The 19,436-nt window shown below is 50.3% G+C and overlaps 7 protein-coding genes across 7 annotated transcripts, besides 4 other annotated features; 4 read left to right on the forward strand and 3 right to left on the reverse strand.

Annotated features, from left to right (window-relative positions):
- Nucleotides 1-19,436: part of a sequence feature (contig 1.172 1..523550(1)) that runs on past both edges of the window.
- ANIA_09256 (uncharacterized protein) lies at nucleotides 2,446-3,016 on the forward strand (the record flags this gene model as incomplete). The annotated part of the gene is made up of 2 exons (XM_050613103.1): nucleotides 2,446-2,571; nucleotides 2,679-3,016. Exons 1-2 carry the CDS (start codon nucleotides 2,478-2,480, stop codon nucleotides 3,014-3,016), a joined length of 432 nt encoding a protein of 143 aa, XP_050468944.1. The 5' UTR covers nucleotides 2,446-2,477.
- On the reverse strand, nucleotides 3,544-4,090 carry ANIA_11647 (uncharacterized protein; the record flags this gene model as incomplete). The annotated part of the gene is made up of 2 exons (XM_050613104.1): nucleotides 3,544-3,959; nucleotides 3,995-4,090. 2 exons carry the CDS (start codon nucleotides 4,088-4,090, stop codon nucleotides 3,771-3,773), a joined length of 285 nt encoding a protein of 94 aa, XP_050468945.1. The 3' UTR covers nucleotides 3,544-3,770.
- ANIA_09257 (protein ausL) lies at nucleotides 4,981-5,728 on the forward strand (the record flags this gene model as incomplete). Its single annotated transcript, XM_677434.1, has 3 exons — nucleotides 4,981-5,504; nucleotides 5,555-5,584; nucleotides 5,668-5,728. 3 exons carry the CDS (start codon nucleotides 4,981-4,983, stop codon nucleotides 5,726-5,728), a joined length of 615 nt encoding a protein of 204 aa, XP_682526.1.
- Nucleotides 6,371-8,353, reverse strand: ANIA_11217 (MDR family MFS transporter; the record flags this gene model as incomplete). The annotated part of the gene is made up of 3 exons (XM_050613105.1): nucleotides 6,371-7,021; nucleotides 7,079-7,891; nucleotides 7,955-8,353. The coding sequence occupies 3 exons, from the start codon at nucleotides 8,351-8,353 to the stop codon at nucleotides 6,371-6,373; spliced, it is 1,863 nt and encodes a 620-aa protein (XP_050468946.1).
- ANIA_11206 (FAD-dependent oxidoreductase) lies at nucleotides 8,823-10,399 on the reverse strand (the record flags this gene model as incomplete). Its single annotated transcript, XM_677435.2, has 4 exons — nucleotides 8,823-9,302; nucleotides 9,358-9,749; nucleotides 9,782-10,041; nucleotides 10,092-10,399. 4 exons carry the CDS (start codon nucleotides 10,397-10,399, stop codon nucleotides 8,823-8,825), a joined length of 1,440 nt encoding a protein of 479 aa, XP_682527.2.
- ANIA_09259 (4-hydroxybenzoate octaprenyltransferase ausN) lies at nucleotides 11,017-12,141 on the forward strand (the record flags this gene model as incomplete). The annotated part of the gene is made up of 2 exons (XM_677436.1): nucleotides 11,017-11,955; nucleotides 12,088-12,141. 2 exons carry the CDS (start codon nucleotides 11,017-11,019, stop codon nucleotides 12,139-12,141), a joined length of 993 nt encoding a protein of 330 aa, XP_682528.1.
- Nucleotides 14,936-14,941: a sequence feature (Short protein (ANIA_11648, CBF87270.1) was converted to a misc_feature.).
- Nucleotides 15,001-15,017: a sequence feature (Short protein (ANIA_11648, CBF87270.1) was converted to a misc_feature.).
- Nucleotides 15,058-15,082: a sequence feature (Short protein (ANIA_11648, CBF87270.1) was converted to a misc_feature.).
- Nucleotides 15,514-18,495, forward strand: ANIA_09260 (putative esterase; the record flags this gene model as incomplete). The annotated part of the gene is made up of 5 exons (XM_677437.1): nucleotides 15,514-15,840; nucleotides 15,911-16,661; nucleotides 16,860-17,476; nucleotides 17,527-17,557; nucleotides 17,612-18,495. The coding sequence occupies 5 exons, from the start codon at nucleotides 15,514-15,516 to the stop codon at nucleotides 18,493-18,495; spliced, it is 2,610 nt and encodes an 869-aa protein (XP_682529.1).

Below are 19,436 nucleotides of genomic sequence, written 5' to 3' on the forward strand. Positions count from 1 at the left end.
GCAGGCAAGGGGCCAGGACTAGATCAGAACTGAACATCCACCACGCAAAGTCGCCCGCGATGGGCACATTTGAGATGCCTCTGGATATGACAAAACGGCTGGAATTATACTGCCGTCGTATTATATAGACGTTTTCCTCAAGTAATGAGAGGCTGCTCACGTAGGGCAGCAAAGGGAGTCGGTTCACCAATACCAGAAAGGGGAATCCTTTCCTAAGAATGCAACGAATTCCAGGAGCATATGTACGACATGCCCACTCAATGCATGCTGTGGCAAGGTAGTGATTATGCCATTGAGCTCCAGGCCAATCAGCATGGAAGGGAAATCACTTCAGAATGAACAGCCGTGAGCGCTCTTGTTAGTGAGAGCAGGCCTCGTCTACAGGCGTTCCGTGAAGCGTTGTGAGAACTAGGAATACTTTCGAGTTTGGCAGCTCGTTCTGCTTCCTTCAACCGTTTCGGACGAGTACCAACAATTCGCCGTTGCTGCGTACACCCTACGTCCCTCGTTACCATAGTTCCCTCTATCTCCAACCTATGGGTCGCAGAGCCCATCTTTGCAACCTCTACGTCCTGTGACTGTGTTCTTTCGGCCGGTATACCCAGAGGTAACCGAGCCGAGTTCATATATCCGACAAACCCTTTCCGATAAAGCATCTCCAGGGTGGCTCAACGAGACCATACAGGGGCTGCCATCTGTCTGGCAGGGTATCGTGCGGCAATGGTCAGCTCTCAAGATTTCAGGTGAGTCTCGGCCCAGCCAGCTGCTCAATACCTACTCCGCGGGTCATCTAGCCCCGTTACGAAGCCACTGAACTTGCTGCTTGTTCCCGTGACGGTGTTGCGGCATATTGTGGAATTCCAAAAGCTCAAAGAGAAGAGTAAGAACCTTGAGATTAGAGAGGTCTAAGCGTTCTGCGTCGGGCTGTTTGCTGCTATTACAGCATGCTGGGAGCACGAAATCCCCAGAGTTGACAGCACTGTTCTCCGGGTGGTTATCAGTATCAGGGCACTCGGAGCTCAACGGGTCCCCTTCTGAGCTTATGGGCGTGTAATGGAAGATGAAATGTGGGTACAGACATCTTGGGGAGGCCCTTCAGCGGTAGAAGGTGTGATTTTGACCGTGTCAAACGTCTAGTGGCGGCTGACGAGATAAAACAGGATATATTGCGTGCATGACCAAGACAAACGCGCCACAGTTACAGTCCCTACTGAAAACTACGTGTCCTTGACACAGGAACTTGTGAGCCACAGTATGTCAGTCAACAGCGTCCTTCTACGTGGAAGGTTCCATACCTCTGATCATACCCCTGCCACGAATCAGTTGCTCGCATCTGTGCAAAGGATCGATTTCAACTGCCAATCAAGAAAAGTCTACATCTACCACCGAGGTCTAATGTATATGGCTTGCGAGTTTCGAGCAATCTGCTGATTGCAGTTGCGGTCGAGTCCATTTTGGCCAAGCGGGCCAACTGGTTGCTCACGGGGCCGAAGCTCTCAAGAGCGAGGGGCCGCAAAATGAAAAACACGCCATGATCATCAGAGCAGGACAGATCTTTCTTAGCCAGTGTTGAGCACATCTGAGACCAGATGGCGCCCAACGACACTTCACTTCATCGGTCAAGCCACACCATGAATATACACTCCACCACGCAAAGTAACGGTACCGTTTTTTTTTGGGACTTTCGACCCAGGCTCTCGTCGCGCCAATTGCCCGTTACTGGATTCGCGTGTCGGATCCCCAGGCAGCATGTTGCGCTCTAGTCCAACTTTGGAATATCCTTTTCTAATCTCCTACTTTTTATTTTTTTATTTTATATTTTTATTTATTTTATTTTATTTTATTTTTTTTTTGCTATAGCTAGAATACTATGTTGTGAAATTGTCTCGTTAGCTTATTCGATGCCTAGAGGCGCTATCCGCAAGTCTGCCTGCGATTTGAACCAGAAACGTCAATACCTTGTACGGACAATGGTATTGCCAAAATTAGTGCTGTTATGTCTGTTGGCAAAAGCCAGCACTGTGCAGACGAACTTATTATATGCCAATATCTCGTCGAGTGCAAGCGACGAATGACCGGGCGCAGCCAGATGGAAGTGAAGGCTGGAGATGCTGAAATTTGTACCAGCAACCATTGACTGCTTTGGGGTGAACGAATTCAATCCCGGATGGTGATCATCCGCCGAGACAGGAACACGATGCGTGCGAACGCAGTAGGCCTGGCACTCTGAGAGTGGGTTGCCCGTCTTGGAGGCTCACCGGGTTCAGGACTCTGGTGTAACTTGTGAGAACGGCATCGTAGGCCTCTGCCCGGCCAATCTCTCTTGGTAGACCGGCTGGTTTCAGCACGGCGCCAACTTCGATAGTGGTATAAAGAGCTTCCGTAAACCTTGTCTAAAATCTCAACAAGGCTTTTATATTATCCAGCTCAGACATATTAGACACATTTTCGCCCAGTGAAAGCACCAAAACATCTCGATGAAGCAATCTACAGTTGCGCTCCTTGGAGTCGGCATGCTGGGCGGCGCCGCTGCTTTGCCCGCAGGACAGCTTGCCAACGGCCCTCAGGACGGTAAGTGAGGTGATGATCATTACAACCCCCTGCTTCAATACATGCACATCATCATCCTCCTCCAGCACTAGCCAGAAGCCGTATTGGTAGTGATAAATTGAACCCAGCAGCCTCCATGCATAACCTCCAGGCGCGCCAAGTTGCCGGGACCAATGAGCAAGGCATCGTGCCACCGGTCACCGATTACGTGTTTGGCTCTCCTCCAGTTATACCTTATCCTACTTGGGGCATGTTTGCTCCGGGAACCGAGTTCAATGCTGATGCATTCGCCGCTGCGTTCCTTGAAGTTGGCGGTCTGCCATCGTCAACTTCAACTACGGTTTCTGAGGCTTCTGTGACTCCAGCAGCCAGTCCCATCCCTGCGGTGGCCACTGCTGGAACCTCAATCTCGACTCCAGCGGCTTCTGCAGCGACCTCTGCTGTTTCAAGGGCTACTCCTGCCTAGGCCGTGACACAACTCGCCGGTTGGGTACGGTCTACTCCTGCCACCAGGGACACGGCTCGAGAGAGTACGAGTGGGAAGGTCATTGTACGGAAACATTCCACTTTTATAATTGTGCTTTGTTTCGGCGTCTTTGTCGTTTTTGGCGTTCGCATGGGGTAGGGTTTTGGTTACACGGCCATTCCTTTCAGTAAAGCCAGCCATCAATGTGAACCAAATTAGTATTTTTGCAAGGAAAAACGATCTCCGTCCAATAATAGGTTTCAGCGTCTGCATTTTGCATAGCTCTGGGTGTCTGGGACATTCTTCCTTACGTCGCTTGACAGGTGGATACGTTCAGTTATGGGTTTGATAAGCCCCTTCATGATCTTGCCGGATCCTGCTCGCATTTCCTAGAAGCCCCTGGATCTTACCGAATTTGTAGAAATTCCGCCAGTCAATACAAGCCATAAAAGAAGCCTGACCACGGTTATGAACGATCGCATGCGCGTCCAGCCGTCGCCGGCACAGTTAGCTCTAGGGAGCGGTGTCTCATTGTAAGTGAAGGCGTTGAAGCTCTTCTGCGGTCGCTGCTGCCAGCCCGCTCCCTGACTCGCAATCTCCTCCTTCTACTATGCCGGGTCGGTGAGGGCGATTACTGCGTTCATTGACGGCGGCGGGAGTCCGTGGAATACGACCAGCGAGCGGCTGTACCGCGCCAGGTGGTTGATGATCTGGACAGCGCTGGCGCCTTTGCCCGAGTATTCCAACGCGCTTGTCAGCCAACCCAGTGAGCTTTGAAATCTCTAATGGCTCGCCTGTGAACTGGCAGTCCCAAGCGTGCGGTGTGGAAGAGCCTCCTCTTGTACTTGGTGATATCCGGGTAGCTGGGGACACGAGGACTTGCAAAAGAGCCCGAGGAGAGGAGGACAATGTCTTGAACTGCTTCTCTCTGCCTTGTTTGTATCTGATACATTTTCAAGCAGCTGGTCAGCTACGTACCAGATCTTCTTGTCCTCGTCCCACGCCAAACCTCGCACAATGGTGCGGAACATGGCCCGGGCCTCTAGTCCCCAATGCTTGCAATACGCTCGGCATGTTCGCGAATCTAGGTGCCACTGGCGTACCTGTGTCGTGGCATGTATCCTGTCTCCTCTAGGAGCGGCATATAAATATAACTCTCCGTGTTGCACATCAACCCGGGTACCGATTCCAGTACCACGTCCCTTAGAACCCTGCGGCTGTATCTGCAATGGCGATATTACTCGCCTTGAACTGGCCGGTCTGGAGCAGGTGCACGGCGAATAGGAGGCCGCCAAAACCTCCGTTAAAACCTCCGCCAACAATCAGGACCCTGTGGCGGCCCTAAAAGAGTATATGGGTTTGCAGGAAGAGCAAATGTGGCGATTCTCCTGCTGGCTCTGGGCAGCTTGCTCAGGCTCACGGCTGTGACAAAGAAAAGGGCGTTGAACTCCAGCCGCAGAATATTGCCCATAAACATTGCCCATATTCTATTGCTGAATGAGCATAGGAGGGGGTCAGTTGCGCAGTCATTCCTGTTGATAACGCGTGGTCGACTATTTAGGTGATAGGCAAGGCACTGCGACCTAGGGATGCTGGAAATCAATCATTATTCTTTCCCACACACTCAGTTGTAGCAAAGAATCGACGGATGATGGTAAGACGAGAGCGCCAAATTTCCTGCAATCTTACATATTCACCAGGACCAATAATCGTTCGGAAGATGTTATGGGTGTACCGCTGTGGTATGCATTATTTACTCCTCACTTGCAGTGATTAGCAAAGGGCATCAATAGCTAGTTGCGCAAACATTCCCTGCATAATGCCACGGATAATAAATGACTGCCATGTAGCACGACCGTGGTCTTAGGCTTATAGCTTTGTTCATAATTAACTGAGGATACCGTGTTATCGCATGCTGAAGCAGCACTCATCGCAGTTCAGGACACACCACAACACGCACAACCATGTCTCAACTAACAATCTCCAAGATCATTGAGGAACCCTTCAGCGCACTCTCCCTCTCCGAAATGCTCAAGATCCTCGCCGCGCTTGGTTGGTCGACAAACTATCTCGCCATGGTCTACCGCACGCAAGCTGACAAACTCCCCGCCATCGCCGTCCTCCCCCTATGCTGCGATATCGCCTGGGAGTTTACCTACGCGTGGATATATCCACAGGCCAGCGGCCACTGGCAGGGCGTCGTGCGCGTGTGGTTTTTCCTGCACACGGCCGTCCTGGCCGCGACCCTGCGCTACGCCCCGAATGACTGGGCGGGCACGCCATTGGGTGAAAGCCGAGGACGACTGGTGCTGTTGTATGCGGCGGTGATTGCCGCGTTTGCGGCCGGCCAGCTATGCCTGGCTTTGGAAATGGGCGGCGCGCTGGGCTTTCATTGGGGTGGCGCGCTGTGCCAGTTTCTCTCGAGCTCGGCCGCCGTTGGGCAGCTGCTTACCCGTGGGCATACGAGGGGAGCCAGTTTGCTTATTTGGTAAGTTCCATGAATTTACGGTTCGCGTTGCTACTAACAATGATCAAAAGGGGGGCTCGTGCGATATCCACCGCCGGCGGGTTTGTAAAACTCTGCATCCGCTTCCAGCACCAGGTCGATGGGGCGCCATGGCTTGACAGTCCAATGTGCTGGTTTTATATAGGGATCGTGCTCTCATTGGATGCGTCGTATCCGGTGCTGTACCAATTGACCAGAAGGCATGAAGAAGCCAGTGGGGGTGGGAAATCAGGAAAAGTGAAGAATTGGTGATTGCGCTATATCTGTTGTATCGAAGGCCTGCTTTGGAGATTAACTGGCGTACAAGACAAAGAAAAACCAAGGATCACTGGAAGGTAGTGTACTTGCAAGTTATACATGGCTTGGGTTACGACAGGGCCATGTCAAACGAGATGTCTTATTTCCAGCGCAAAACAAGTACCTGCAAGGTTCCTGTTGATAACTTGATTCTATTTGTTGTGAATGCTCAGAGGGGAAAGGCCAGAAGGAAACTGTATCAAGTACACGAACGTAGCCTACTAAGAATCGGACGCCATATGACGATCGATTCTCTGCCTTGTTGACGATAGATCTCTTCCTCCTCCCTGTATTCTTCATCCTGTCGTCCTTTCTTTCCCCCCACTATACCTTCTAGAACTACGCGATGTATAGTCAAGCCACCAGAGATAACGTGGCCTTGTATTCCTATATCATTATTGATAACGTGTATTCTGGCACTCTGAATGCCAATGTGCCACCTAAAATGGAGATCATTACATATTGTACAAGATGGATATGCAAGAGCATAGAAAACAATACCAGCAACGAAAAAGCCACGAGACAAGTCTCAAAGTCCATATAGCCCTTGTTCAAGCATGCGCCATGGGCGGGATTCTCGATCCCTTGACGGACAGGCACTTGATCGGCAGCACCCCAAACAGTGCTAGGGTGCATAGCGCAGTGCCGGCATAAAACACCTGTGTAATTGCTAGACTGTATGCTTCCAGAGTTTGAGGGAGGTACTCGGGCTCAATTGCATTGCGTATCTCCCTCGGAGAAACATCAGCCACCCTCGCCGTATCCACTCCTGGAAGCGCCGCATTCAGGTTATGCACAAGGCGACTCTGGAAGACACTTTGGGCCACAAAGTTAAATAACGCGCCCGAAAGAGACTGAGTAAATGTGATGATGGCGGAGCCCGTCGAGACGTCGTCGGTAGGGAGAGCAGTCTGTACAGCGACAAGGGGGAGCGCCATGCCGGATCCGATGCCGACGCCCAATAACAGCTGGTATGTGATCCAGGCAGCCGGTCCGGAAAAGACGTGCAGTGTCGTGAGCAGTCCCGCGCCAATAGATCCGACCACCGGTGCCATGTACATAAACGGCACGTAGTAGCCAACCCGGCTGACGCCCCAGCCAGAGAGCATCGAACATACAACTACGCCGAGGATCATGGGAAGATTCATCACCCCCGAGCGCGTTGCGGAGACAGATTTGATGGCCTGGAACCAAATGGGGAGCTGGCAAGCACATATCCATGTTAGCATCCGGATTCAGTAGCAAGGGGGTGTTCTCACATAATACGTAAAGACCGTGAAGGAGCCGTAAATGCAAACCGAAAAGGCTATTGCACCCCAGACACTGCGATTCCGGACTATTCGTGGCGGAATCGTAGCCCTCTCGCCCTGCCACAGTTGCACAGCAGTAAAGGTCAACGCCAGAGAGCCCGCCATGACCAAAAGCACGATGATGCGCCAGTTGCTCCAGGCGTATTTTGCCCCACCCCATTGAAGTACGAGCAACATGCACATGACGGCGGGAAGGATGAGAATAATACCGAGGGGATCAAGATCAAGCAACTGCGCCCAGGGGGTTTTCTTTACTGTAGCCTTTTCGCGGACCCGCGGCCTGACGAACAGAACAATGATAAACGCTGTCAACCCTCCAATGGGCAAATTGATATAGAAGCACCAGCGCCAGCTGACGTAGTCGGTGAATACGCCACCAAGAAGGGGACCCACGACGCTAGCGATACCGTACAGACCGCTAATAAGGGCGATAAACAGTGGCACTTGATGGAGCGGCATGATTTCGTGGACAATAAGCATGGAGCCGAGGAATACCCCTGCGCCACCAACGCCGGCAATGGCGCGGCCGATGATGAGGGCAAGGGAACTGGGTGCGGCGCCGCAGACTAGTGAGCCGGCTTCAAACAAAAATAGCGTTGTCAGGTATACCCATTTCACTCTGTACAAGCTGTAGATCTTGCCGTAGACGAGGCTGAAGCTGCTTATCGTCAGGTTGTATGCACTCACGTACCAGGCCATGTCGTGTAGCGAGTTGAATTCAGCAGTGATCTTGGGGATTGCAGTTGATAGCACTGTGCTGTCCTGGACATTGATCTGTTAGAGTACATCCTTGATGCGGAGAATGTGGTTGGTTCCAGGACGTACTAGGGACATGCAGAACACCGCCAGTGATAATCCAATGAGAACAGCGGCGAGTTTCCAGCCTGATACAGTACCAGAGCCACTTGTGCCGTCGTCGACCCGGTCATTTGAACCATGTTGGAGCTCGGCCACCGTGGGCGCATCTCCCTCGTTCGGCGCTGGCGTTGGATGGGCACCCCCTGCATTGTTATCACCGGATGCTTCGCTTAGGCCCTGAGTAGCACTTTGCTCGAGGTGCTCCTGCGATTTCGTCTCCTCAATGGGTTGGGCGTCGTCCGGGCTCGCAAGTCTGGTGGTTGACTCGGTGGGCGGTTGCTGAAGACGCCGAAGGCGAAACTTAGTGTGGCGCTTGCTTCTGCTGCCTGTGACGCCTGTCATTCGGCCAAGCAGGCTGGACTGCATCTTTGGTCAAGGGGCGATTGGCTGAAAGATGAGGCAAATACGGAACGCTGAGACCTCGGGAGTTATCCGTGCCTTTGTCAGTCCCAAATTTGAAGCTTTGAAGAAATCATCGCGGTTGGAGGACGTCTTATTCGAAGCGAGTGTTTGATCATCGCATGTAACCACAGGGAGAATTCTCATTTGGGCCTCAGAAATAATCCCTTGCTGCGGATAGCTGCGGCATCCGAGGCATTTCAGTAAGATTTATGTATTTTACGACATTAAACGGGCTCATGTGGCAGGTGCCTAAGCAGGGGATACGCATTCTTACCGATTGAGAATGACTGCAATTGCCATCCCCAGTGATAGTCTCAGCAATTGTGCACTCGTCAAGCTTTGTGTAATTCAAGTGTCTAACATGGAATAGCAATAAAAAAATCCCAGCCAGCATGGTTTCCATCCGACATAGCACATTCCAGCCTGTTCTGACCTAAGGAAAAATTGGCGTGACAAATACGCTAGAGTAGACTAGATAACATAACATTGAAGCCAAAACTGGTAGCGAAATCACCAGCCAAGGGAGGGTCGGTGCGCCAACCTCTGGGCTCCCGGCGTAGTCGCTCCATCCAGGGCCCGTCCTCTTCGGGGTGGGCAGGAAATCCACCTGAGGGGCACCTGCAATGGCTTGCGACGTTCTCTCAAGCACCTGCTGCCTGAAGCGAGGAAAGATGTAGCGGCCAACAAAGGCCTTGAGCGCGTCGTCCCTCGTGTGCAGCCTGGCGCCAAAGTACGCACGTTGGTATGTGCTTTTCACGCGCTCGTACCTCAGCGAGGCGTATTCTTGGAGCACGGCGTCTATTGTGCAACTCGTGGCCGACGAGTCGGAAGTCGATAGTCTTTGTAGCAGAGATGCGAGCACTCCTGCGTCTTCTGCTGCGGTATTGGCACCTTGCCCGATATTGGGCGTCATCTACACTGGTTAATCACATCCTGCTGTCCGTCTGTTGATACATCAAGCCACTCACCTTGTGGATGCTATCACCGAGCAGGACTACGCGCTTGAATCTCCAGGTCTCCAGCAGGCCCTCTTCCAGCGCAGTCATGGAGACCGACGTCTTGTTCCCCCAGAGATCTCTCACGCATATATCCCCCCAGACCGGTACATTAGCATACTCGGCACAAATCTTGGCCGCATCGCTGGCTGAAAAGCGCGGAGTAAATGGGTAGATAAACCTCTTCTGTAACTTGATGAGGATAAACCAAAAAACACGGCCATCCTTACCATGGAAGGTGATCACACAGAGCCCATTCGAGTAAGAGTTAACATGCTCCCCACTCTCCAGGCCGGAGATAGGGCTCGAAATTCCAAAAACACATGCATATTCGACAGTGAATGCTGCAATCTCATGATTAACGTCTGCAACAATGAGGAGATATTGCAAAGCACACCTTGTCGATCTCGCCGACCAACAAGATCCTTGGCCTGGCGCCACATCTCGGCACGCACTGCACTGTGTATCCCATCCGCACCAACGACCAAATCCCCTTTGTATACGGCCCCATCGGCTGTGAGCACCTGGGCTTCTCGTTCGGTTTGTCGAATCTCAGTCACCTTCTTGTTGACGTGAATGTTGGACTTGGCCGGGTAGCGGTTGTAGAGAATCTCCAGGACTTTCTGGCGATCGAGAGATATAATCGGATATCCAAACCTACAATTCCCGTCGGTATCAAGTTCAAACAGTGTTTAGAAGCAACAAACCTTTCTTGGACTTGCCTCGGCAGCTCACTGCTAAAGGAGACCCCATCTGGAAATCGCACCCTCATTTTGTGTATTGGCACCGTGCACTTTTCCAGGTCTGCATAGACGCCCAGCTGGTCAAAGATTCGGCCTCCATTGGGCCAGATGCCTAGGAACGCTCCCTCTTGCGGGCTGATCTCAGCGCGCTTTTCGAGTACTATATGATCGATATTTGCGTTCGCTAAACAGTGTGCCAACGTCAGGCCAGCGACAGACCCTCCGACTATTATCACACGAAGATCAGTCTTGCGCGTAGGTGTATCGCTCATTGTGGCTCATCGGTGTGGTGCAACTACTCTTCTCCATCAGCTAACTACGGTCTATTAATTATAGTAACTAGGATAATTGAGCCTAGCCCGCTGAGCAGCTATGAGAGCCGTCCACATTGGTTCTTATGCTGCTTGCACAACTCATAACATAAGGATCCCTTGCGAGACGCTCTCTGCTTCATTGGCTAGCAGCAAGCTATGGGTCCAAATAATACAAGCACCCACCCTTGCCGAGAAGTTGGTTTCACCCTTGCTATGTGCATCAACGATGATAGAAGTTGTCACACAACGGATGCTCTTTCAGGCTCTCCGGGCATGATGGCCCTCAGGCTTTCCAATGGAGAGAAAGATCTCCTGCTAATGGCATTCTGAAGACCTAGATGCATGATTGCCGGAACCCTTGTCAGTGGTATCTCCCCTTACTGGGTAGGCTTTCGAGAGATATCCCCGTTATTTCCGAGTCGGCGGAATACTGGGCCATATTGAAGAGGCCGCCTGCTTCCCGGCGCTATATCGCCCAAGGCCTTGATGTTCCTTTAACACCCCAGGGCGCGCTCAATCCTCTTGATTTCCTCCTCCTCTCTCCACCGCCCAAACCTTTTGTGAAAGAAAAAAAAATGGCCGTCATCTCAGAATTGAAGAGACATCATCCCAAGACAGGACTGCTCAGATATCTCCCTACCGGCGTTGTTCCATACGGAGAGCTGGTGCGCATCCACCGCGCCCTAGGTTATTACCTCAACACATCTCCCTACGTAGTTGGAATCGCATACACTGCCGCAACTGCCGAAACAAAACTGCCCCTCGACCTACTCTTGGATCGCCTCCTCCTGCTCACGCTCTGGTCTCTTATCCTTCGCAGCGCTGGCTGCGCCTGGAATGATCTCGTCGATGTCGACATTGACCGACAGATTTCGCGCACACAAAGCCGCCCCCTCCCCCGTGGCGCCATTTCGCTCTCCGCAGCAACCATCTTCACAGCATGTCTCTTCGTCCTAGGTTGTTCGCTTTTACTCTTTCTTCCGCGAGAATGCCTATTCGACGCCGGCATTAAAGTCTTCTTCGCGCTGCTTTACCCTTTCGGGAAGCGCTTCACCGATCACCCTCAGCTCATCCTCATTAACATCGCCTGGGCAATTCCCATGGCCATGCACAGCCTAGGTATGGAGCCTTCGAGCCAGATCCTCTCAATGCTCTGCATGTGCGTTTTCTTCTCGGCCGTGATTGTCATGATCGACCTGGTTTATTCGCGTCAGGACACAGAGGAGGATCTCAAAGTCGGCGTGAAGAGCATGGCCGTGCGATACCGAAATTGTGTAGAAACGATGGCCTATTCGCTTTTTGCCATCAGTTCCCTGGCACTACTGTTTGGAGGCGTGCTTGGTGGGCTTCGAGTACCGTTTGTGCTTTTTTCTGTGGGTGGGCACATTGTGGGCTTTTGGAGGTTCCTGCGAGCATCGCTGCAGGCTGGACCGGCAGGGGTGGAGTCGCGTGCCAAATCATCCTGCTTGATAGCGAGTGTGTTTTGGGTGCTGGGGTTAGGTATCGAGTATGCTGTGCGTGTTTAGCTTTGCTTTTCGGGGTGTTGGTTGACCACACGCGCGTAAACGACGCCAAATTGGTCGTGGCTCATACGAATTTGCATATTTTCCAGATAACCGGCTCAATGCTATATGGATGGCCTACAGGAAATGGTCAAAGAAAAGGATAACCCCACTGATAAGAAGAAGCATCCTCATTGAGAGATCCAGAAACGCTTCCAAGTCAGCCCTACACGGTAGTGCGCATCTAGATCGCTGGGAAGGTTGGCGTAAGATCGTTACTGGGGCGATACCAATGCTGCCTGCCGTTAGTCTCTTAGGAGCCTCATGCAGTTATCAATACAGCAATCTTTGATGTTCTCAGTAGGATGTAGCATATATAATAACTCAGCTTGGCTAAGGTCGCTGTACACACGCAAAACTGCAAGTCAGGCGGCTACTAGTTTTGCCAACTGGCCATTGCCACTGCACTTCAGGGCTCGTACTATTCCTTTTAGTGGTTACAGTCTAGCCTATTCGCCTGCCAACTTGGAAGCGGGCTTGGGTGCACGCATTCGTAAATGGATTCCCAGCCTTGTAAATGCAGAGACAACTTGGCCACTCCACCGTAAGTTCTCTCGCTGTAAAGGCTAGAAACATAGATTACCTGCAGGTAGGGGCTATTTTCACTATTTCTGTATCCTTCTCTACTCCTCTCGGACTTCGCCACCCATTACCGCGATGGTAAGAAAGCAGGCGTTGCTGATCACCTCTAACGCCGGGCAGTGAGGTCCCCTTAAAGACACACATCTCCTGATTCTTTTCCTGCTCCTGATCCCGCCTACGGGCGCCATGGCGGCTGGGGCTGGGGAGTCCCGTTACCAGGTTGGCTATGGTTTGCTCGAGCTATGCCGCATTTCGCTGGGCAACCTGTTTGAGCAAAATTAGAAGTTAGCGTCTGAGCAAGAGTTCTTACAGTGTGCATTGCTGCGTACAGCTGCGACTGTTTGGGGGTGAGATAATGAATGGAAAGCCTTAGTTGGGTCATCCTAGCACCTAGCCCGCCTGGTATCTGAATGCAATGTTTTTCGAGGTGAGAGTCACTCGTTCTTGTTCCTGGAATTGTTTACGCTGTCAGTAACTGTTGATTAGAACCGTTCATAAGCAGGGTTGCAGCAGGCCAGAGCCACCCCCCACCCCCAGCCTCTCCATCGCGGGTTTCGACGCGCTCATCCCAAGTCCAGACGTTACCTGGCGTCTGCAATCCGCGACGAATTGTATGCAGGGCATCACACAATCACACTCAATATCATCACCACGCCGGCAGAGAACGATTATTTCCTGGAGCAGTATTATTTCTCTTCTCTCGGCAAATATATTCGATGCTTCCAAGACACAAGCGACGTCAGAGCCATTCCCCACGTGTCTCAGACCCCAGTGCGGCTTCTGTTTTGCCACCTTTAGCATGTCGTGGCTAACCTCCGCCGAGGCATAGACGGCATAACTCAGTACGTACCCGGGCCCAAAGAAAACCAGCTTCAAGCCTTCCCAGCGACCAGGCCGGAACCCACCGCTCGTCTCTCTCTCTATGCAGTGCCAGGAGGTCGAGGAGCTGATACACAGGTTGTATGATCTGATGAAAACACACACCTTTGCAGGATCTGGTACTTCCGCTAGTGAAAGCAATGGCCATCTAGGGGCCCCCTGAATATACAGTGCAAACGCCAACATGACCCTCTACCACCTCATCATGCTCAATACTATGGTCAGCTTCCAGGAGGTTGAGCGAGTCGCATGAAGCAGCTTCCCTGCTTCTCCCTCTCCAACCACATCCTGGAAGCCCACCATAATGTCAAAGCGCCCATACCACTTAGAAAGCCCGCGCGAAAACTACGTCTATTGCGGGCAGGTTCTGCGGTTATACGCCACGCCCGAGGGGAGCCGACCAGCTTGATGGGTGGCCCCGTTTATACCGGGTAGCGCTGATTGCTTGAGCAATTAGTATGAGCACTGCCGGTGCTGCTTACGGTAGTGGGATTCACTTAATAGCGCAGAACACAAGCAACAGATAACTAATACTGTCCTTGGTATACTGGATGCGCTACTGGACGAGTACCCATTGGTTGTGGCGTACTCAAACGGGCAAACGGAAGTGGGTATGGGTATGGATATGGGCATCCTCACCCCTGTATTCTCCAGCGCAGCCGGTGGAATTGTCTCGCTAGGCAGTAACAGTGCGGTTGACATCATAATTCACTGCGCTCGTCTATTAGAGTCTGAGATGAATAGGTTCAATCGGGACATTCAGGAGAAGCTTTGGAAGGTGGCGCGTCGCTGGCGAGGGTTGGGGGACTATCCTGTTATTAATAGAGCCTTGGATTTGCCAGCAACCATCCTACAGAAACAGAACAAGGAAGAATATATTGAATACTCATAGAAACTAGGATTTGGGATAAAAAAAGACTGTGGAATTTATAAAATCCTCTAAGCTAAAAACTCTTCTCGAGCTGGAGAAAATATCTTGAATAGCGCAGCAAGCATGTATTCATCTTGGTTATCCATAAACCGTAAGCCTGCTGTGAGTAAAGAATATGCAATAGCAGAATAAGTATACACTGCTAATTATAGAGCGTTCGAGGCATTGTGGCGAGGTGTTTTTGCTGTTGTGGGTTTTTGTTAAATTAGTCCTCCATGTACTGTGAAGCTTATATAAAAGGGCCTAGCTGGGACAACCAATAGGGAAACATGCTATTAAGAGAATTCTGAAGCCTGAGGAATTGATTCTGTCAATAGGAGAGGGTTTGAGCTGCTTCTTACGAAGATGAACGGATCGAAAACTGAGCTCGGTCCTACTTTTCACATCAACTTTCCGGTTCCTATCGAGACCAATAGAGAGAGAGAAAGAGGGCAGTTTGTGCAGAGGTTTTTCCATGATCTGTAGAGCAGGTTGGAGGACACGAAGTTTGCAACAGACTTATCTAATAAAAATTAGAACAATAATGGCTCGCGATACATCATGTATGTCTGAGCTAAGCCTTCAGGCCCTGGATTGCTTACTGTATGTCTTGCCCAAGTCTTTAGGCAACCAACCGCTTATTGTATGTGTCTTAGCTAGGCGTCCGATTGCTTGTTAAATAGATTGACTGAGCCTTTGGGCGTCTAAATGCTTAATTATGTCTTCGCTAATCCTCAGGCGCCCGATTGCTTCTTGTATGCCGCCTCAGCTGAGCCTTCACGCTTCCGATTGCCTATTGTGCCAATTAAAAAGCTTTTCATAGTAGTCATAGAGTTGGGCGACCTGCATTATACTGGGTTAGGTCTGCTCGATGACTCAATAACGAGATATGTACACCTGTCCCCTGGTTTAGGGACCCTATTTTCACCTGAAAAGTCAGAAGGCCAATGCTATGGTAGTATTCAAGTTCTTTCTGATTACTTATTCAGTACGTAATTGGTTGTTTTCTAACTTTGTCAGTGGAACGAACAGTAGAATAGGCATTTTGCGCTTGACAAACTAGTAGAGGGAGAAGTATTAAAGGAACTCGCACAAAATCGGACGAAGAGTAGAAACTATCATCAACACAGGCCCTCATAATGACGCGTCTCGTCTTCTTCCCTGTGTTTGCCCTAATACTGTCTCTTCTATCAATCACTGTAATAGGAGCAGCAGTCCCAAATACACGATACACGGCCAACTATAGCAATATAGACACTGAAGATGAATGGCTCCATTCAACAACAAAACGGGACGATGCTGTTAAAGTACCTCTGCGAATTCTTCCTCTCGGTGCCTCAATCACCTGGGGGCTCTTGTCTTCAAGCGGAAATGGATATCGCAAGCCGTTACGTGACAAACTCCGCTTCGAAGGGTGGGAAGTCAATATGGTCGGCAGTAAAGACAACGGTAGTATGAAGGATAACGTATGCGCCCCATTATTTGGCTTGTTATAGATTGCCAGAACAGCTAACTTATACAATGGGGATAAAACAGGACGTGGAAGCTCACAGTGGCGACGTAATAACTAAAGTCGAAGAGGCCGCAAAAAACTCCCTTGCCTATAAACCGAATATAGTGCTTATAAACGCTGGCACCAATGACTGCGATTTTAATGTTGAACCAGACAAAGCAGGTGAACGCATGAGCAACCTGATCGAAACACTAATCAGCGCCCCTGATATGGACAACACACTAATTGTCCTATCAACTCTGATTCCTTCAGGTTCCACAAGTGTCGAGGCCAACAGGGCCTCTGTAAATGCACAATTTCGAGCCCTAGTCCCTGTAATGAGAGACAGTCTAAACATCTCCATTGTCCTGGCAGATACGGACCCCCCGGCTCCAACTGCAGGAAACAACTGGATCAAATACCCCGATGACTACAACGATAACAAACACCCGAATGATTACGGGTACTCCAAATTGGCGGCCATTTGGTATAATGCAATTTATGACGCTGCAAAAAATGGCCTCATTGCTACACCTGCGGATTTAAATACGACAACCCCGGGAACATGCGACAAGGAGTACGGGAGCGGGGTGTATGCAGGAGGATTCACGCAGCAGGGAAGTGGTGAAGATGACGGGATCTATCGACATGACAGCGAGTATAACGGAGCAGTGTTCAGTATCCGTGCCGGCAGGGGTGCAGCTGATCCATACAGCGACGATGATGAGCTGTCCTTTTTCTTTGGAAGGCTTTATACAATCGAGTATGATGACTTGATCATATTCCAGAAAGATAGTGAGTCTGGAGATGTGACATTCATTTCTTACACGAATAATGTCCACACTGGAAAACAGGGGTTTACCAAGGGTGGTTCTTTCTCGACCCATAATAACTGTAACCCAGGGGGTGTGCATTTTATTGATGTTAACGGTAGGCACGCATCATTCTGGTCACACAGGAACAGCTGATACTAATGCGAGATTACATATTCAGGTGATGGACTGGATGACTACGTCTGCATTGCCTTGGATGGGACTACCTATGCAAGCATCAACAACGGAGATGGCGATTCTGGGAGTAACAAGCCTCCCTCCTTTACCGATATTGGACTGTGGAAGAGTCCAGAAGAGCACGATCAGAAGCATGTGCGTCTGGCTGATATTGACGGTGATGGTCGAGCCGATTACTGTGTTTTGGCAGATAATGGCGATGTCACATGTTGGCGGAATGGATGGATTGAAGACAAACCAGCATACTGGCAGCCTCTCGGAAAGCGCTTCACTGGAAAAGGCATGGGTGACATCCGCGGCGTGAGATTCGAAGATATTAACGGCGACGGTCGCGACGACTGGATGTGGGTGGATGATGATGGCGCTGCGACGACATATACGAACTCCCGAAGCTGCATCAAAGGACAGGCTGGCGATGGCTTAAATGTTGTTTGGCGGCAGGGATTTTACAAAGATGCTAATTCTGGCCCGACACACCCTGGATTGAGTGGGATATTTGGTAGTTCCGGATTACGAGATCAGGTTTACTTCGCCAGAGTATACGGTGAGGTAGCGGATTTCGGGGAGCTTGGGAGACAGGACTACGTGTTCATCGAGAAGGTACATCTGACGAGAATTCTGGGCCAATGTATAACGTACATGTCTGGAAGAATAAGGGGGCAGGAGGGGCAAAGATAAAAGGTATGATTTGTATAAGTCATGCCCCATATGAAAGATTAAAGCTAATGATTACAGCCGACGGAAATAGATATTGCAATATGAAAGGTCATGAGAACGGTCGAATGGATTACGTTTGGATCCATTCCACCGGCTATATGCGTCTCTATCCGAATAAGGGACTGGTTGAAGTGCCCAGTGACGGGTCAAGTTTCTGGGGAGCCAACGAAATCATCTTTGACCCAACACGGGAGCAAATCGGAACTAAGCTTGACCGGCGCGATCTGCATCTGGCAGACTGGGACGGGGACGGAGCCTGCGATATTATTTGGACAGACCCTAACAATCAAAATAGGGTACAGGTGTGGCGGAACAAGGTCAAGGAAACCGGGAGCATTGAGTGGGAGTATAATAGCAATGCTGTGGATCAGCTATACTGCCCTGAGCATCGAGGCCTTGGTTACTTTGACCGTCCCGTCCATTTTGCTGATGTTTCTGGTTACGGCAAAGCCGACTATCTGTGTGTTGAAAAGGATGGGCGCACTTGGGGCTGGGTTAATGGGGATGATGGATGGGAGTATATTGATCAGTTCAAATACTCCGAGCAGAAGGATAGGGCAAACATTCACTGGGCAGACGTGAATGGTGATGGAAAGGCAGATTTGATTTGGACCGACAAGTTCTCAGGAGACGGGTCAGTCTGGTATAATCTTGGCCGACGTGATATCAACGGATCCAGATACGAGTGGGGACCACTGGGACCCAGATACAGAGGTGCTGTTGAAGGCTCATGCACTTACTTTCCTGATCTGGATGGTGACGGCCGTGCAGACATGCATAGTATCTGGAATTCCATCAACAACACAGCTCAGACATGGTACAACAAATGTGCTACCAAGGACCATACTGGCGATGACGGCCCAATAACTGACCCCAATCTACCTGTGCCTCCTGTGACATAGGCGTTGTCTCTCTTTATTCGAACATTAGGAGCTGCATTAAGGTCAGTTATATACAAGAGTTGCTTGCATCTTGAGTGCTTCTTGAGCGACCATTGCATATATAGATATGGTGCCATTCCAGTGTTCTCTATATTTACGCCCAAATCATGCTTAGTCTTGTCTTACAGTTTACAAAGCCCAGTTCAATCTCATATCTTACGATAATAAAGGACGTAAGAGCTCTTATTCAGGTTATTCAAATCACATAACTTCCTAATATATGGTTTATGCTCTTGAATATCTTAATTCATTTAGATAATCTGTTATGGATATAGACTTGACAACTCTAATAATATGGTACTTAAAGTTACAGGATTATAGTGATCAGGTATATTCCTGACCAAGGATTCAGACTGTCTGAACTAAGCACCATTGAGTGAGAGGGCAAAGGACATATCACGCTGCCTTAACGCCGCTGTCCGGAGCGTCAGCGCGGCGGAGTCCTGAGATGATTTCTCACGGTAAGGAGGCTCGCTTCTCGGGTTCAGCATAGGGATGCGACAAATGTATGTTATATCCCTCTTGAGATGTCCAAAGACTAGTGCCGCATTAGCCCTGTCCTCCAATAGATTGCATTTTTGCTCAACCGTCCGCCTGGGTGCGGTCTGTAATGCTGGAGAAGTTCACTTGACTCCCTACATGAGACTTGACTTTCATTTCCATGTTCACATTTTTGGAATGGCGAGCCTTTTAAGAACCAATGGTGATCAGAGAGCCGGCGTGTGCTCAAGCTCCAATCACCACCATGTCTTGTGTGTAGTTCGTTTATACTGTGCATTGATGCGGCTAGTCAGTCACAACCGTTGAGGAGCTGATTGCATGGTGAATCTTGCATATCCCTTGAGACCCCGAATAACATCTCCAGTATTTGAGCAGAAAAGGCAGTTCTCTTGCTCCAAAAG

Source organism: Aspergillus nidulans, chromosome VIII (assembly GCF_000011425.1).
Source record: "Aspergillus nidulans FGSC A4 chromosome VIII".
NCBI classification, from domain to species: Eukaryota; Fungi; Ascomycota; class Eurotiomycetes; order Eurotiales; family Aspergillaceae; genus Aspergillus; species Aspergillus nidulans.